At 45.7% G+C, this 17,291-nt stretch overlaps 5 protein-coding genes across 5 annotated transcripts; 3 read left to right on the plus strand and 2 right to left on the minus strand.

The window, feature by feature from the left end:
• Nucleotides 1–4,402: 4,402 nt before the first annotated feature.
• GGI43DRAFT_418447 (class I SAM-dependent methyltransferase) lies at nucleotides 4,403–5,748 on the minus strand. The gene is made up of 4 exons (XM_083207546.1): nucleotides 5,704–5,748; nucleotides 5,436–5,652; nucleotides 5,358–5,378; nucleotides 4,403–5,301 (listed from the first exon to the last, which is right to left on the minus strand). Exons 2-4 carry the CDS (start codon nucleotides 5,562–5,564, stop codon nucleotides 4,615–4,617), a joined length of 837 nt encoding a protein of 278 aa, XP_083055415.1. The 5' UTR covers nucleotides 5,565–5,652; nucleotides 5,704–5,748; the 3' UTR covers nucleotides 4,403–4,614.
• Nucleotides 5,749–5,762: 14 nt separating this feature from the next.
• Nucleotides 5,763–8,201, plus strand: GGI43DRAFT_277062 (uncharacterized protein). The gene is made up of 3 exons (XM_083201166.1): nucleotides 5,763–6,106; nucleotides 6,244–6,692; nucleotides 6,759–8,201. Exons 1-3 carry the CDS (start codon nucleotides 6,090–6,092, stop codon nucleotides 7,952–7,954), a joined length of 1,662 nt encoding a protein of 553 aa, XP_083055416.1. The 5' UTR covers nucleotides 5,763–6,089; the 3' UTR covers nucleotides 7,955–8,201.
• GGI43DRAFT_277063 (amidase signature enzyme) lies at nucleotides 8,202–10,955 on the plus strand. The gene is made up of 8 exons (XM_083201167.1): nucleotides 8,202–8,703; nucleotides 8,766–8,912; nucleotides 8,969–9,085; nucleotides 9,147–9,518; nucleotides 9,574–9,700; nucleotides 9,760–9,882; nucleotides 9,935–10,123; nucleotides 10,175–10,955. The coding sequence occupies exons 1-8, from the start codon at nucleotides 8,449–8,451 to the stop codon at nucleotides 10,330–10,332; spliced, it is 1,488 nt and encodes a 495-aa protein (XP_083055417.1). The 5' UTR covers nucleotides 8,202–8,448; the 3' UTR covers nucleotides 10,333–10,955.
• Nucleotide 10,956: 1 nt separating this feature from the next.
• GGI43DRAFT_431876 (glycoside hydrolase family 64 protein) lies at nucleotides 10,957–12,737 on the plus strand (the record flags this gene model as incomplete). The annotated part of the gene is made up of 1 exon (XM_083209479.1): nucleotides 10,957–12,737. Exon 1 carries the CDS (start codon nucleotides 11,385–11,387, stop codon nucleotides 12,735–12,737), a length of 1,353 nt encoding a protein of 450 aa, XP_083055418.1. The 5' UTR covers nucleotides 10,957–11,384.
• Nucleotides 12,738–13,202: 465 nt separating this feature from the next.
• GGI43DRAFT_277197 (aspartic peptidase domain-containing protein) lies at nucleotides 13,203–15,452 on the minus strand. Its single transcript, XM_083201172.1, has 3 exons — nucleotides 15,087–15,452; nucleotides 13,924–15,019; nucleotides 13,203–13,870 (listed from the first exon to the last, which is right to left on the minus strand). The coding sequence occupies exons 1-3, from the start codon at nucleotides 15,261–15,263 to the stop codon at nucleotides 13,605–13,607; spliced, it is 1,539 nt and encodes a 512-aa protein (XP_083055419.1). The 5' UTR covers nucleotides 15,264–15,452; the 3' UTR covers nucleotides 13,203–13,604.
• Nucleotides 15,453–17,291: the final 1,839 nt, after the last annotated feature.

Genomic DNA, 17,291 nt, shown 5'->3' on the forward strand with positions numbered 1-17,291 from the left:
TGATTCTCTCTGCCCTTTAGACAAGCCTCATGCAGCGGCGTTCTGCCACAGTTATTTTTTATTTCAATACCTGCACCGGCTTCAAGAATCAACTTAGTTAATTCTTTGCTTTTCCGCTCTACTGAGAGATGGAGCGGAGTGTCCCCTTCTGGGGTTTGTGCATTTATGTCTGCACCGTTTTGTATCAAGAGTTTAATAGTAGCCTCCAACCATTGGAGTTGACACTTTGCACAGTCTTTCATTGCACAAAGTAGCGGCGTCCAGCCGCGATTATCTCGTTCGTTGATGCTTGTTGTATCCTTGAGTAGCAACTCGGCCACAGCGATGTAACGACTCTCCGGCCAATTACTCCGATTGCCTTCATATATGGCTATATGTAGTGGCAATGTACCACGGAACTTTGCCTTAATATCTGCACCTGCGTTAAGAAGGAATTTGATGATAGCCCTATGTCCCTTCCGGGTTGCTACATGCAGCAGCGACTGGCCATCTTCTTCCTTTATATGAATATCTGCGCCATTCTTATAAAGAATTTCGGCAGTATCTTCATATCCTTCTTTAACTGCATGATATAGCAGCGAATCGCCCTTTCTGCCTTTTGCTTTAGCATCTGCGCCAGCTTTTAGGAGCACTTCAAAAACAGTTCCGTTTCCCTCGCTGGCTGCTGCCCATAGCGGTGATTCACCGTATCTGTTGTATACTTCAATATCTGCGCCAGCGTTTAGAAGCAATTTAACAATAGCTTCATATTTATTGCGAGCCGCTATAAATAGCAGCGATTCACCATATTTGTTTTTTTCTTCAATATCCGCGCCAGCTTCAAGAAGTACTTCAACAGCAGCTGTATGTCCATTTGCAACCGTGTAATATAACGGCGATCTATTTTTCCGGTCTTTTACCAAAATATCAGCACCAGCCTCCAAAAGTATTTTGATAGTAGACCCATGTCCAAATAAGGCTGCTTTATGCTGCGGCAAATCGCCATGTGAATTCTTTACTTTGATATCAGCATGATGCTTCAGTAGAAGGCTGAGGACATCGTCGTTTCCTTTTTCTGCTGCCACGATAAGTGCTGTATCTCCCAGTTTATCTCGCTGGTTAACATTGACATCGACCAAATTGAGGTAAAAAGATGTAACTATGGGATCGCCATATCCTGCCAGATAACAAAGAAAGCTATTTCTTTTTGAAAATTGAATATCCTTCGAACTCCATTTGGGCTTATTTTCGAGGTATCTTGTGTATAACTGGTGGAGGATAGGTGCGTTCGGGCGACCCTTTGATGATTCTGTACGAGCATGAGCTCTCAAGAATGCTGCGATTGCATCATAGCTATTTGCGACTAATGCTGCAAGAAGGGGAAGCCCATAACGACTATTTTCTCTTTTAAAGCAAGATTGCCTTCCCAATTGGTATCGGATCAGATGTCCTGCATTGTGTATTGCCAGTACGTATAATTGAGAAACCTTTCGATCAAGTCGGCGCTTTTCGTATATTTCGAATACGTTGTTCAGTACAATCCAGTTCCGAAAGTCAAACGTCTGAAAGAAGATGTCTTGCTCGCCTCGGCCCATCTCTGCTAAATTCGCGTGGTACAAAACATTTTGCACAGCATAATCGAGAAATGGAAATATCTTTTGAAGCTGCCAGCGAAGAGCAACCGCCTCTTCAGATGGCGCTTTAGGAAGTGGTTTAGGGATCTTTACGTCCTCAAACTTTCCATTAAGACAGCGAAGACAGCATTGTTTCAGCCGCTCATGGCTTCCTCTTTTAAACTCATCTCCAAACTCGGTGCAAATTTCCTTTAATCCCTTCTCTTTCAATAAAAAATCTTTAACAGATTCATGGATGAATTGAACAGTTGGATTTTTGGATTTAGTTATCTCCGCAAGTCCTTTTGAAGTACTCAAAATGAATTTCTTTATGTCGCTTATGGATATTTCATCAACATTCCAACTATTAACAGTTTCAGACCCAAGGCCAGAAAGAACAGCAAAATAGAGTTCTTCGGGCCTTAATGGTTTCTGTGAAAATAGTACCCACTGAATGCATAAAAGAAGTTCTTCTCTTCGATAATCATCTCGAGTCAAAATATCACAAAACAGCTGGTGCAGATCTTTAGGAATATCGTCAAGCCGTTGTCGCAGTTTATGTATACGGCCACCATCATATTCCTTATTTAAAATCTTGATCACCAGAATAACCCACATAAAAATACCGGCCGATTTTTCCTGAACCTTGGCACGAATATCTTCAGCAAGTCTGCTTTTCCCAATTTTTAATTCGCTGTGCAGGTAGTTGCTTATGTCTTGATTGTGCCCTTCTTGTCCTTCGAGCGTGAGATATAGCGCGTTTTCTTTCGATATGCAAGGATAGTACCTGCTTGAGAAGCAGACTAGAAATTTAATGTTGTTGGATGTAGTGAATTCACCAACATTCTGGAAAAAGGATATCATATCTCGAATTTCGTCCTCGTCGCATTCATCCAGCGCATCAATGAAGCATATCACTGTCTCATCTGTGATATTATGTATAGCTTCTTCGAATAAAGATTTCAACTGTTGAATATTCCAATTATAATTTTCTCCGGTTGCTGCTATTGGAAGGGAGTGCAAGATGCTCCGAAGTTCCGGAAGTTGTTCAAAGAGCTGTAATAACAGTGATCGATACATGCCGGTCGTACATTTCTCTATTTCTCCCCCTCGCGCGTTAAAATAGAAAGAGATGATTTTTTTATCTTTCATCTTCTTCTGAGCATTCGCGTGGGCAAATTTCATCAATGTTGATTTCCCAATTCCTGCCTTTCCTTTGATCCAGAGAAAGCCATGATGTGACTCTAGTTTACTGGGATCCAACCAGTCTAAATAGGCCTGATTCTCAAGCAGCCATTTACACGTCTTTGCGTGAGCATTCTTTATTGTCATATGGCGAGCTCCAATTTGTTCAAAAGATAGAGATTTTAGCATCATATCTGACTGGTCGGTGCGAAATGGCCGATATTCTCCTACTCTATGCTCATTCTCCAAGATGTCAGGTATGATGCGAGATGGTTCTGGATAGATTGGGCGAAGTCGATTGAGGAGATCTTTCGCATATGCCGCCGCCGCCATTGCTGCATACCCTTGCCAATCCTTATTCTTATGTGAATCGGAGTAGTCGCATATACCGCGGATAACCAAGCATGAAAAATCGTTCATAAGTCCGGCAGATTCCATATCGAAGCATAGGACTTCATTTTGTAGCGCCAGCTTGTCTCGAGTAATAGCATCCTTTATGACCTGATTTGCGGAAGCAACCAAGCCGTAATGGATCATGATATCTTCTCCCGAAAGCCGCTCAGCTCGTGGTACCACTTTCGATGTGGCATCGCTACATGCCAACAAGCAGTTCCTGTCATCATTTTGAGGATGTATCACGTCGCTTTTGTATAGTCTGTCTGAACTCTGATTTGGACGTCGATATGTATCTCGTAATCTGGGTGACTTATCAAAGGCTTTGTCTATCGCCTTTTCAAGCTGATGGCCGTTGCTCTCGTAGTCCGTTCGGAGCCCTGTAACCGCTGCTAGCAAGTTCTTTGGTGGCTGGTTCAAAACTCCTGTGATCTGGAACTCCTGGTTCTGAATCGTCTTGCCAAAACCATAGTGGAGTACACCGCTTTTCCCGTTATAAGGAACACTGATCACAATATCGCCCAAGCGAATGTCATGTTTTGAGGTCGGTGCACCGCCACCAATCCCAACCATTAGACGAATTTTCAAGTTAGGGAAACTGCGCATCATATCTCGTGCAGACGCTGCTGCGTCAGCAGTGCCATATCCTGATAGGACTGTGATGGCCACATAATGCCCACCAATTCGACCCAGCGTATAATCATTATTGTCATCGGGAAGATTGTATTCTCGTGGGTCGAATTTCTCGTCAAGGATAGCAGTCGCAGCGGTTAACTCAGTACCGACGGCACAGATCCACCCGACAGTGTACTCGCCAGTTGATGTTGACTTTGTGCCATTCTGCACGCGATACCCCTCTATCTTGCGCCTTTTCGGGTGCACTGGTGGACATCCATTGCTGCTGCTACAAGAATGCCTCTTTGACATTTCGCTGTAACGGATCGTTCATGTAGTCGTTAGTAGCTTAGGCTCGGTGGGATGCTTTACATGGCGGTAGAGCTTTCAAATGGTGAAAATGGGATATATGAGATACAAGACGCGTATTAAAATGTCAAGAGAAAAATTTTAGGATAAAATAAGTAAGGACGTGAAAGAATACGTGTGAGCCTGGTGGGCTGAATTTCATGCAGCCAACCAACCAACCATCCTATTGCACCAATCGTATCTTTTCTACGGTCAGGGGTATTCATCAAAATGCTGTGATCGCTTGGACAATTAGAAAATGCTACTAGCAGCCATGGGAATGTATACAATTAGATACCCAGTGGATTAGGGCTGCTCTATGCACATACTATCTTGGCAGATTACTATAACGTCGTTGACTTCAATCTGCTAATTGCTGAAAATTTGTAGAGCGGATAAAACCTCAAATTATCATTACCAATACCGAGATAACTAGCAATAGCTGCAACACTCTGTTCATGTAGACTGCCCCGCAGCCGCGTTACAGCCGCCTGATTGTATATCTCAGCCCCTTGGCACCCATTAGACGTTGTACCTCACTCGACGTATCTTCCGATACAGTGGATTTGAACTTGAACTCGGAGCATAAATCCACTTCAGCTGACCATGTAGTCCCAAATTTCTCGCCAATGCGCTCCCACAGCTCTTTCCAGCTCTGGGGTTTATGCTGAAAGTGCTTTCTCCCGCTGGTATCACCAGCCCGCGAATATTCCCCCGCAGTCTCGCTACCTGATTGCCTCCCGATAATTAGAGAACCAGGCTGTGGGGCAAGCAGCTGAGCAACTCTAGTCGCAGCTTTCTCCTGCTCTTCAAGACTAAAGAGGTGGAAAAAATCGCCAACGTAGATGATGTTCATCTTTCCAGTCAGTTCTATAAGCGGTGAAGAATCGTCAAAGATGTCAGCCGCTATAAATGTAGTTTGCAGCCGGTCTTTGTCTTTGAATAGTTCATAGCCGATGGAAAGAAAGTCGCCCCAAAGATCGGAGCCATATGTGTTGATAGAAGGCGCGCCGTCGTGAACAAGTTGGCGAATCTCTTGGCCAAAGCAGCAGCCTAGGTCCATGAATTTTTCGCCTTTTTTTACTCGATCCAAGACTTCTTGATACACATCCGTAGTCATCATGATCAGGTCCAAGAAACGGTACCGTCTAATGCATGGATAAGGTCGCTAAAACAGGTTAGCATTTGGGATCTGGAGCATGGGTCGATGAAAGGGTGTTTTACCACTTGTAGAGCTTTTGTTTGCTATTAAGCATTAGCTAAATGAGATCGAATGCAGAAATATGTGTTTTTATGACTTACAATTAAGTCAATATGATTCCTAATATCTTCATTGGGAATTCCGCTGTACTTTTGCAGCAGTTTCCGCCCGGAGTTGAGATCGTAAATCTCAAATGGGTCTTCTTCTTTTTGAACAGTTTTGCTAGACATAATTGCGCTCCTACTGGTTGAAAACCTGGGTTGGAAAAATCCAGATTGGAAGCAGTCTTCTGAAGGTTTAAATGGTGATATCTACGTTCTCGATGCTCTGAGTCAAAAGTTCAGCCCACAGGCTCCAATATGGCCTTACATTAAATTAGTCTGAAAATGGAAGGAGACGCGGGGAAATTTGCAATAACTGCAAAAGACCATCACTTATTAGTTAGAATATCCAGTCTTTTAATTTACAAATTACCAGAACTAAGTAATATTTATAAATGAAAATGGTAGAGTTAAAGTAATATACCATTGCCCCGCCAGCTTACGGTTATTGTGGCGAATAGATCTTGGTTTATTACCACTACCTAGAATATAGGGTGATTTCGTACGTTTTAGCACTACGTGACGAAGGATTTCTATATGATCGGCAAGGGATTAGTCTTTATCTAAGGGTTAAGACACCTATGCGGTTAATATTATGCGATATTAGAGTATGCCAGGGTTATTGCATAAGTTTATACACTGGCGTTGTAAAGCATGGCGCGCTCTTGTAGGTAGGATAGTACAATCCCTTAACACAACCCCTCCTATAACATTTATTTTTGAGCCCTCACCTGGGTATCCCCGATTCATAGTCTTTAATTTCTAGCATTGTATATTGGTTATATTAGAGGTATTTAACCAACATTAGAGATATGGATGCGTTTTTCCATAGTGCCTCTATGGCCTTGAAAATCGACTCGGCCGAGATACAGTCTGACTCTTCGATTATCAAAATCCAGATTGATCCCACAAGATTGGCAGAGGATATGATTCGTGTCGATGGCCCAGAACAATCCCAAAGCAACATTAAGCATTTTGCATCGCAAAAGCCCAAACCGTTGCCTGAATTTGCGGGGGCCTCTGCCACTGGGTTCCGAGCAGCCACCCGCCAGTGGAGGGATCCCAATGCAAATCCCTGGTGCATACTGGAAGGATATCATATTTTCGAATCTACTCATTCCAAATCAGCCACCACACACAAAACTCTTCGATATTTGGGAAAAGAATTAGCCAAACTTACGGGGTACTCAGACTTGCTCTGGAGTCGGACTGTTAAGAGGCTAAAACTGGAGGGTGGCCATAACGGAGTCCTGAGTGGTATACTATAGCCATATTTCTCGCACCTCTGGGAGCCGTTATTATGAGATGGCTAATACTTTTCAGCGTTAATTGTATGCGAGATGTATACCGCAAACGAAATTGCCATCCGGCACAAAGACAATTTGCTCACCTCTTTGACACCCACAGAGCGATTCCTAACAGAATTTAGACAACTTGGCGGAATATATCACCCGCATAGGACGAGACGCAACCTCGAGCAAGTCCTTCTACTTCAACTTCACCATGCCAACCTTATTCTATTTTCAGACTTCCTACAGGGCTTCGCAACAGATTATGCCGCTCCTCGCATGTTTATGTTCGACTCTCGAAGAGTCGAACTTCGGCGCTGGAATCTGGATGCCATTATGACGGACTCTCATCTCTACAGACAATTCACAAGCATTGGCGCCGAGCTGACAGCTACTACTGAGTCGCTGCTTGACGTTGTCTTGGCCCTAGAGGACAGTGCAAAGCGGGATGCCACGGAATTTGCAGTTCTGAGTGCTGAGATCCGGGGTTGTAGCAAGGACATCATGACGCGTCTCAGCAGAATGTCAGACGACCTGGATCACAATCTCCAGCTACTTAGACTGTCCAAGGACATGAACCAGTCGGGCAACGTCCAGATGCTAACTCTTCTAGCTACAATTTTCCTGCCCCTATCCCTATCAGCAGGTGTCCTCAGCATGCAGTCGCGCTTCAAAGACTTGGGCGATCTGCTGTACGACTTCTTCGGCGTTGTCGTTCTCCTTGCGGCGGTGGTCGCGCTTTTGATAGTAGCCATGATTTTATTTTCGTCGGTGAAAGAGCTGGAGAGCAGGCTCTTTAAATACAATTGGTACAAGGGGATACTACACCCTATTCTTGTATTCACGATATCTGGCATCACGCTGACATTGGGCGCCCTTGTGCTGACCTCCTTCGTGGTGGGTATGTTCAAGGACGTGGTACTTGGCGCAAAGATTCTGGGCTATGGATTCGCCGCGGCGATTGGTGCATTGGTGGTGATTCCATATACAACTCTTATGGTGTTCTGGCTTCCCAACTTAATCAAATTCGGGGGGGCCAAGAAAAAACAAAGCGATCCCGAGGGCGGGCCGAAAGGAAAGGATGCTGCTCCGGATGACTCGAAGGTTGCAGATGTCAAAATTCAAGCCGGTTCCAATAACCAGGATGCCACCTCTACGCCGCCAATCGCGCGTGCTGTAAATAAGTCTCCAGAAGAAGGCGTGCTAAATGTGACAGAGGCAGAGGCATAAGACTTGGTTATATTATAGTAAACATAATTAGAGTTTATATGGTGCTTTTTTATTCGCCATTAACATATTTAAATAATCCGTCGTTAATATGCTATTAAAACTGGTGATACAATTAGTTTTCATTTATTTTGTAGCCAGTCTCAATGTGCGCAATCAAAGCCCCGCATCCTAGAGAATCCTGCGATCAAATTCTGCCTGGACATTTCACTTGGAACTTTTGTTTCTCGGATGAAAGGCATGGAATTGGATAGTCTCTTATCAGGCAGCCGAATTTATTAACGCGATTTCCGGCAAGCTTCATAATATATGGTCTTAGAAAATAAGATCCGCGCGTACTGTCAATTACACGTATTTGCCTCCCTAGGCATCCAAATAGCGAGACGCCGGCATATATTCGGTCCCAATTCCCTCTGAACTTAATAACTAAGACTGGTGAAGAGGCATCGTTTTATTCCCTATATTTTACTGATTCTTGTTATCTTCCGTTGAACAAAATGCCTAGCTCATCATTCAACGTTCTGACTGCAAACGCCGTAGATCTGCAGCGGCTTCTAGCAGAAAATAAACTCACCAGCGTGGACATTATCCGGCGCTACTTTGAACAGATTGATCTCCATGAGCCAGTCCTCAATGCTCTCATTTCCGCTGCGCCTCGAGATAAGGTGCTGAAGGCCGCTGCGACACTGGATGAAGAGCGTAGGAATGGTAAAATCCGTAGCGCATTTCACGGAATTCCAATTGTCCTCAAGGTTGGTATAATCAGATATGAGCTTTTACATGATGTCGCGCAAAAGACTAAATTGGTTTGTAGGACAGCTTCATAACTGCTGCCGAGCTTGGTATGAGCACAACTTTGGGATCATGGGCCTTTTTGGGAGCCAAAGCAGGGAAGAATTCTGCAATCGTGCAATTACTAATAGATGCTGGTCTGATTATCTTGGGAAAGGGCAACATGACGGTGGGGATTCTATTCTAGCAGTCCTTTCACATGGCTAACAGATTGCAACATGACAGGAATTCGCTGGCATGAAAATGACAACTATAATGTCGGGATGGTCGAGCCACGGCGGCCAGACGCTGTCTCCATACGTGGGTGAGATTGAAGAAAACGAGACTCTAATAGGGCACTCAGTCAGTATAATTGCCAACACATTGTGATATCCGTGTAATAGACGATACTCATGTTTACTAGGCTCCAGGAGGATCTTCCACCGGTTCTGCCGTCGCTGTATCCGCAGGTTTTAGTCCTCTGGCGATGGGCACAGAAACGGTTGGATCCATCGTCACTCCATCGACTCGCGGCGGTCTATACGCTCTCAAAATAACACACGGCGCCCTGGATACAACTGGTGTATACGCCCTGTCAGAATTTTTCGACTGCGTGGGACCTATGGCAAAAAGCGCTGCAGACGTACGATTGATGGCTGAGATTTTTCTGAAACGCACATTTGATACCACTAAACTTGGGACTTGGGAAGGGCTATCTGTCGGATTTCTTGATCCTCGTGCGTGGACAATAAGCGAAGCAATGTGTCCGCAGCATGAAGGAACGGCAGAGCAAATGGTAAGTTGAGGTCATCTTAAATATATATTGCGTCCAATTTTAACTGTTTTTACAGGTAGAAGAATACGAGGCAGTCGTTGAGCTTCTCAAGAAAAGCGGATGTGCTCTAAAATATCCTGCCGAGATTGCAAGCGTCGATGAGTTGACCGTGGATGGAGAACCCGCCATTATGCCAATCGCATGTAAGTATAAACACTACTAGACGTTACAAATAGCTCAGTAAACTGATTTAATAACTTAGTTTGGGAATTTAAAAACGTATGCATGCCTCGATTTATTGACTCATTTGACGAATGTCCTGTGAGCAGCGTCGAAGACATTGTCAAATATAACCGAGAGAATAGCGAGAAAGCTATGCCTCCTCGTAAGTTATGCCAGCCTCAAGTATATTCAGTGGCTAATGATAATAATCTCAGCGTATACGGAGCAAAATGACCTTGAAAAATCTCTCACTCACAATGACGAGCCGGAGAAGATCGAATCCTTAAAGAGTAAATTCCGACCTGTTGGACAGGAGATCATCAACAAGGCTTTCGACACTCAGGGACTAAATATTATTGCGGCACCTGGTGATAGTTCACTTTGTATACACGCTGCTGCAGCAGGTAAGCAAGGCCTCTGTATATCTCAATTGACGTTATTAATCTTAATAATAGGCTACCCCATCGCCACTGCGCCAGTCGGACAACTACGATATAACGGACGGCCATTCGGATTGAGTTTCCTAGCCAGGGCAAACGATGAAGAATCACTGCTGCGTTTCATGGCAGCATATGAGGCAGTGGCTACGGCTCGCCCAGTGCCAAACATATAAGCTCCTTGTTTACCATAAAACACTATCATGTCCCTAGAAGAGTAATTAAATGGGGAGCAATGGTATTTAAACTCGCCTAGAATCCATTCACCCCCTCTCTATATCGATATATGTATCATTTAAACATAATGTATACGCTCGCTAATATACTTTTGTCTTTAATCTCTTCTCCACTCATCTGTCAATTCATCTGTCCAGGCGATGATAATGCTGCCACACATTTCTAGCTTGTGTCACATCTACGACGTTAGTATTGATTAAGACATTGACTTCCATCAATGTTGCTCACCAAGACTTCCCCTAACAATACTTGTGCAACCCCATCAGCCACTGAGCCACATCGCCATACCAGACCTCTATTTATACCATCGAATCACATCCCTAGCCCTGGCTCCATGATTTTGAGTGAAAAGCTAGAGCAGTACTAGATACGCCTTGGCGCTTCTAGTCGCTGCTAACGGGAACATCCGCGACAATCATGTTAGCACTTAATCATTATCGCCTAGGTGCGAAAACACTCGTACGGCATTGATCATATTGATGGCCATCTGCACATACCACGAAAGATGTCACTTTATTTTCTGGAGATCATTTCATAGACCAGAAAGTTTTCATGTATACTGCGGATGCCCTATTTGAAGCGTTCCCACTCAACATAGAGGCATTACGCCACGTATATATTTAGCCCCAGCTATTTATAACTCAACTTGTTTAAACCTTTGGGTTCCGATATCCACCCACCACACAATCGTACAAATCCCAGAAATTCGCATTCAAACGCTCGGAACGCAGGGAATAAAATGATGCATAGATCTTTACAAGAAAACTTGCGCAGCGATGTGTGGAGCAGGATGTTGTTCCAAGATCCTAAGCGAGGTCATTGAGTTCAGGATCTCAGGCCAATCAGAAATGCAAGTCGAAAGGGATGCGGCCGTGGTCAAGTCGATATCATGTAGAAATGCCTGCTTCTATTCTTTATTCAAACAGAGCATTGCTCCTCATCGGCATAGCATCTTCATGTGTAGCGTTCTCGTTCGTCTCGACGTCTTACCATGCATTGTCTAATTCTCTTCAGTATAATTGTGGGCATCGCATCCTCTCTCCGCCTCAACGCCCCCAATTCAAACGATAGAGGCTTCACCATCGCTCTATCAGGCGGAATCGACGATGTCACAATAACAAAATACAACACTCTCAACAGCACATACCACAAAAACATATCCAAGGCCAAGCTACACGGCTGGAACAATACAACCGCGCACAATCTATCACTAGAACTCTATAACAAGTACAACGGTGGCCCAATCAACGCCTACATTCAAGGCCTCGACTCAGACGGCGCCATTGTCTTCATCGGCGCAAAAGGCAATCTCATCTATCCCAGCTCCAACGGTTCTTCATCCCCAGTCGAGATCAAAAAAGATCTCGCCATTCCTCTCCCTCCAAAAGGCCAATCTATCACTCTCAATATCACTACCCCCCTCACATCCGGAAGAGTATACTTTTGCGAAGGCAATCTCAAATTCTTCATGATCGACACAGGCGACGGAGACGGCCTTGTTCAGCCCTCAGTCAACAACCTCCACGACCCAAGCTCCTCCCTAAACTGGGGCTTTATAGAGCTCACATATCTCAAAAACGGCGCTCTCTACGCAAACATTAGCTACGTCGACTTTGTCGGCCTCATCCTCAGCATGGTCCTCTCCATGGAAGATGGTAGTAAGCCCCAAATCACACGCGGTCTCAGATCCGACGCCGTCTACCAGCTCTGCGAAGGCCTATTCAACCAGACCAGGACTGACGGCTATCTCTGGCTAGCAATGTGCGTCGTTGGCAAGACTGGAGATCCAGTTCGGGTCCTCTCCCCAAATTACTACCAGCGCGTATACGCAGCTGATTTTCAGGATTACTGGCAAGACTACGTCGACACAGTATGGGAGTATTATACATCTTACCCTCTCGCCATCGACACGCAGACATCATTGGGCGAAATCGAATGTCAAGTCTCCAACGGCACCATGTACTGCGACGAGGACAATCGTGGTTATGCTAAACCCACAGCCTCCGACATCTGGGGCTGCAACAGCGGCCCGTTCGGCGTCCAAGAAGGCAACAACCACGTCCACCTCGCTGTAATTCCCCGTCTTTGTGCCGCATTCGTCCGATCAACGCTCCTCATCCAAGGGGGAGACGTGCAGCCCAACCTGAATTCATCGTATCATTACAGGGTCAATCCAACGCATCACTATAGTCGCATTGTGCATGAGCTGCAGGTAGATGGGAGAGGCTACGCTTTTTCGTATGACGATGTCAATCCTAATGGACATGAAGATGTTTCGGGGCTTGTTTCTTCTGGGAATCCAGATACGTTGACGATTTATGTTGGCGCACCACCACCGAACTGAGTTGTCGAATTCCTTCATAGTTGGAGCTGGATTTGCTAAAGGTAGTGTTCAGAAATCTAGCACGGCCATATACATAGGGAGATTATTCTAGAATGCATGGATCACGATATGCTACACTACAACTGCTGTTGGTTGTTAGTTAGATGCACGGCTTCAAGTTAAATTAAACTCATTTATTGTATTGCGCACCCATTGTTTTCTGTAAAGGACAGGCTTTTCGCTTCATGCTAAAAACTTCCAAACATTGCTTAATATGATAACAAACAATAACCCTTGCGCCAACACAACGTCTCATTGCAGTATTACGCTTCGCTATGGAATGCTAGACCAGCAAACAGTGTACTCGCGTACAATGGCTCGTCAATTGACTTGGACAAACAAGCACTAACAAACAACACGCATACGCACTAAAAAAGCCAAGCAATTGTAGACCTGGACGCTTTCTTGAACATGCATCTAAATGGCTATGCCAAGATGGACGAGACACATAGTCTCATCCACCTGAAACAAGATGCCAAGTCGTGGGTACTTAAAAATTCGTACCGACTGGTGTAGCTGATTTACGCTCGAATATGTGTATAGGATCATAGAGATTCCTCAAGCCGGAGCAGCATAGGAGTTTTACGTCCTGCTTCCGGCGAGTCTCATACGAATAATCTTTTCAGCATTTTAATAGCTGAAGGAGGTGGCGCGTTCATTTCGGATAGGACCAATTATCGGCTTCAAAACTCTCATTTATGCAGGCGACCCGAGGGCCGCACGACCGCGCTCTATTTGGCGAACCGCTTTTCCATGGATGTTGCCCAGGACTATCTCGGAGTTTGAAATTATAAAGTAAAGTAGATAATGGTTGAGCGTGGTAGTATTTCATACCAGCAGTACAAGGAAGGGCAATATACATAGAACAAGGGTCGGGCTGCCAGTCCGGAGGAATGAGGTAGCTGAGGAGCTGGTTCTTGTTTGGGTGGGTTGGGCTCCTGATGTCTCTTGGCCACTAAGGCCCATGGCGGTTGGGGATGGAGGCTCAAACGTAGAGGTGCCAGTGGTCGCTCCAGTAGCAGAGGCACCATTAGTATCCGTGGCAGTGGCAATACTCTTGTTTCCGGTGGTGGTGTTGGTACGCTTGGCAAATCCTGCGTCATGTTAATACTGGGTTAATTATAAAAAGAGCAAGGGGGTTACTGACCAATTCGCTCTTGGTCTTTGTCAAAGACGGCGTAGACGTTCTTCAGAAACGTATCGCCAAAGAGCCAAGAGCCTTGGACAACCTCGTAGCCATAGACATTGCTTGTGCACTTTCCAGTGCTATCCTTGGGGGAAACCCAGTCCTTGGGAGAGATGGCAAAATCAACTCCAGAAAAGGTGGCGACAAGGGGAGTAGTGGTGCCGCAGGGAACAGTCCAGGTGATGCCATCTGAGCTCTGAGCTCCGTCAATGACGCCGTGCAGGGCCTTGACGTTCGCTGGTGGGCCGAAGATGTAGGAGGTGCCTGTGTCGATATAGGCATCAATGCCACCAACGTTTCCTTTCTTCCCGTTGTAAGACATGTCGTCCAGTGGGATGGACCAATCGGTGCCTTGGCCGATATTCGTGTAAGTGATGGCGCCGGTGTATTTTGACGGGTTGGTGGAACCAAAAGTAACTTCACCGTCGTTGTAACCATCGGAAGCTCGACTCAAAGCAACGGAAAAGATGTTCTTATCGAGTAAGCCGGCAGCTTCCAAGCCAGCGAGGAAGTTTTCGTTTGCGCCACTGTTCATAGACATGCCGAGGATGCCGTCAAAGGCAAAGTGAACAAAATCCGAAGACGTGTTGGAGGCCAGACCGAACTGATATGTCAAGCTCATGCCCGCCACGCTGATAGTGTCGTTGACTAATGAACCGCTGACAGATCCAGATCCATAGGCAATGTTGAAAGTTTTCGAGCTGGTCTTGAGGGTGCTCGAATCGCTGGGCCCAAAGGAATCATGCAAAGAACAGGCTTGAGATGCGCAGCCGGTACCCATAACCCAGCTGGAACCGGCACCGGTATCGAGCAACATGTACATCTTTGTCTTCTGAGAGCCAAGTTCTGCCTGCACAAAATACGAGTAATCAGTACCGTCCTGATCGAGGCCAGCAGTGTCTGGTTGATTGGGATCAGCGGCCTGCATGATGTTGAACTGGTTGTCTCGTTTGGTAATCTTTGTGTCTGTCGAACTCGAAGAATCATCGTCGTTGCCGTATTTGTGAGATAGGAGAGCGGCTTGCCATGCAGCCTTTTGTTCTTGTGATACGGGAGCCTTGAAGAGTTGACAGTTAGTATATAAGACGTTATGAGTATATAGTCTGCAATCCAAACAAACTCACCCGTCTTGATGCTCTTCGCTTGATATCAAACGTCACACCATCCTCTACACTCCTCCTCGCTTCTCCAGCATGTTTCTCTTCAATCTCCTTCAACCACGGCGGTGTATACGGATAGAAAGAGAGCGCACCCGAAGCAAATAAGGCCAGCGGGGCCAGCAAGACGGTATTTGAGCGCATGTTGAATTACAGCAGCTGCAATAATGCCTTACTTGACAGTGAAAGTAATTAGGTGATTAGATATTACGCATATAACATTGCCAGATTATTGGAGGGGAGGTATAAGTCGGAAACCGAAAAGATGGGACGATGACTTTTAGAAAACACAACAGTAAGAGGAACAGTAGATCAGATGTAGAGACAAGAGACAGGCGGTGACAGCAGAACGAATCGAATCGGAAGTTCGGTTCGATATCGCTAGTAGGCAGACAAGGAAAGTCGGAAAAGGAAGCTGGTAAGAATGGCAGATGCAGATGCCGAAACAAGCAAAAACAAAAAAGATGCGCTAATATTAATGATAGACGATGAGTGAGAGCGGGTGCAGCCTTATTAAGGATATTAAGGTAGTAAAAAAATATTAAAAATGAAATAAAAATATGACAGATGACCAAAGAAAACTGGCAAGTCTATGGTATGGGGGAGAGAGGAAAAAAAAGAAGATAAGGAGGATGAGGTGAGGAGAGAAGAGGAGGAGGCGAAAGATAGGATGGAAGGTAAAGAATTAGCCAAATTGAGCGCGGAGGCGTGCATATATTATGGAGCCCGCAGCTGCTAGATAAATGGCCTGCAGCGAGCCTGGCCTCAGTATCGACGGTTTTTAGTGGAGAGGCCGAAAGGAGGGATTGCAGAAGCGAGATGTCGAAATTAATGAAACCGCTTTTCGGGAGGGGGGCCTTGGCCCTGTACAAGTACTAAAAAGCTAGCGGGCAGCTCCAGCGGGCTTGGCGGGCTTTGGCGGCCCGTAAAGAGCATCAATGCTGCTGGCCTGATGGCGCGGGGAAAAACGCACGATGGGGGTCAGCTGCAGGTCAGTCGCTGATACATGCAGCTTCGGTACCACCTTTTTGGTTCGATTTCTGATATCAAATTCTTTTTGCCCACACGAGGCCGGGCTGCCTGATGCACGTCGCACAGTCGGGCTGATCATCTGCTGTGTCTGCTGCACGCCATGTCTTGAATCGGCTTTTCGTTAATCTCTATCGCTTCAAGCCTTTTGTCTTTTTTGTTTCTGGCGTTTTTTGAGCGATTTATTTTCTACTCCTGTTTCCACGGAGGCGAATCGCTAACTGCTGTACCAACGCAATCCATACCAGATCGAGCGTTAAGGTGAAAGCCAACCTGCAAGTAAACAGAGGGAGCTGAGTCAAGCAAGTACCTGCTATCAGAGCTACGCCCAAGGACTCCATACTTTTAGCCAGCCTGGGACCAGCTTCTGCTCAGATTGGCCTTCGGTGCGCTGTATTAGGAGAGATGTTTACTCGATGTGCTCATATCCACGGAGTATCCAGCAGTGGGATAGGCCTTAATAGAGCTAAATATTCCAGGGCTCGCCATGATGCGCATACCAGCCGGGCTCGCTAAGGAGCAAGAGACAAGCAAACAACCCAGCCAGCGTCCGAGACAACGATGCAAGGATGGGCGCAGCTAATTGGCCGCCAAACCCTTGTTTTCAACTACATGTTTAGGCCCTAACGCAAGTGCTAGCGATGCGAGCAATCTGCAAGCTGGAGCTGGCGTCAACGCCGGTGCAGCAGCCGACTGCTATTACGATATAAGTTGCATGGTTCATCAACAAGCACCAGGCCAAGAAGCGTACATGTAGTTTTCTCAATCCTTCAGCAGTTGACGTCTTCAGGCTCTCGGGGAGCAAATGCTCCTCTTCAATGGTGCGACAAATGACAGCTCCCGTCAAAAAAGTGCTTGTGACTTGTCATCCTCAGGGCCAGTAATTGGTTCAACTACTGCGGGATGGCGCTGGATGCCTGCACAAAAGTGGTAGAGGCTCCGTACTCGTATCGTCCTTTGGGTGCTGACATCGAAAATACACCCGCCATCTGTTGAAGAGGCAGGCTCTTAGCCAAGACATTTTATGCAAGGCGAATCATAGGATTCGAGCTCTCTTTTTGCCCGGTTTCTTCGTTTTGGACGTTTTCGTTGATTTTTGCTTCGTTTCGTTTCACAGCAATGTATCAAACCAATTTTGATTTT

Source organism: Trichoderma evansii (genome assembly GCF_050947405.1).
Source record: "Trichoderma evansii strain SZMC 28006 chromosome Unknown GGI43scaffold_36, whole genome shotgun sequence".
Classification (NCBI taxonomy): Eukaryota; Fungi; Ascomycota; class Sordariomycetes; order Hypocreales; family Hypocreaceae; genus Trichoderma; species Trichoderma evansii.

Excerpts from the sequence above, each read along its gene's own strand:
- GGI43DRAFT_277062 (XM_083201166.1), top strand. Across the intron at positions 6,693-6,758 it reads CCATAACGGAGTCCTGAGTG|CGTTAATTGTATGCGAGATG; the intron begins GTATACTATAGC and ends AATACTTTTCAG.
- GGI43DRAFT_277063 (XM_083201167.1), top strand. The coding sequence starts at position 8,449 with ATGCCTAGCTCATCATTCAACGTTCTGACTGCAAACGCCGTAGATCTG. Across the intron at positions 9,701-9,759 it reads CGCCATTATGCCAATCGCAT|TTTGGGAATTTAAAAACGTA; the intron begins GTAAGTATAAAC and ends TTAATAACTTAG. Across the intron at positions 10,124-10,174 it reads TATACACGCTGCTGCAGCAG|GCTACCCCATCGCCACTGCG; the intron begins GTAAGCAAGGCC and ends TCTTAATAATAG.
- GGI43DRAFT_418447 (XM_083207546.1), bottom strand. The coding sequence starts at position 5,564 with ATGTCTAGCAAAACTGTTCAAAAAGAAGAAGACCCATTTGAGATTTAC. Across the intron at positions 5,379-5,435 it reads GGAATCATATTGACTTAATT|CAAACAAAAGCTCTACAAGT; the intron begins GTAAGTCATAAA and ends AATGCTTAATAG. Across the intron at positions 5,302-5,357 it reads AAACAAAAGCTCTACAAGTG|CGACCTTATCCATGCATTAG; the intron begins GTAAAACACCCT and ends AACCTGTTTTAG.
- GGI43DRAFT_277197 (XM_083201172.1), bottom strand. The coding sequence starts at position 15,263 with ATGCGCTCAAATACCGTCTTGCTGGCCCCGCTGGCCTTATTTGCTTCG. Across the intron at positions 15,020-15,086 it reads AGCGAAGAGCATCAAGACGG|GCTCCCGTATCACAAGAACA; the intron begins GTGAGTTTGTTT and ends CAACTCTTCAAG. Across the intron at positions 13,871-13,923 it reads CAAAGACCAAGAGCGAATTG|GATTTGCCAAGCGTACCAAC; the intron begins GTCAGTAACCCC and ends AACATGACGCAG.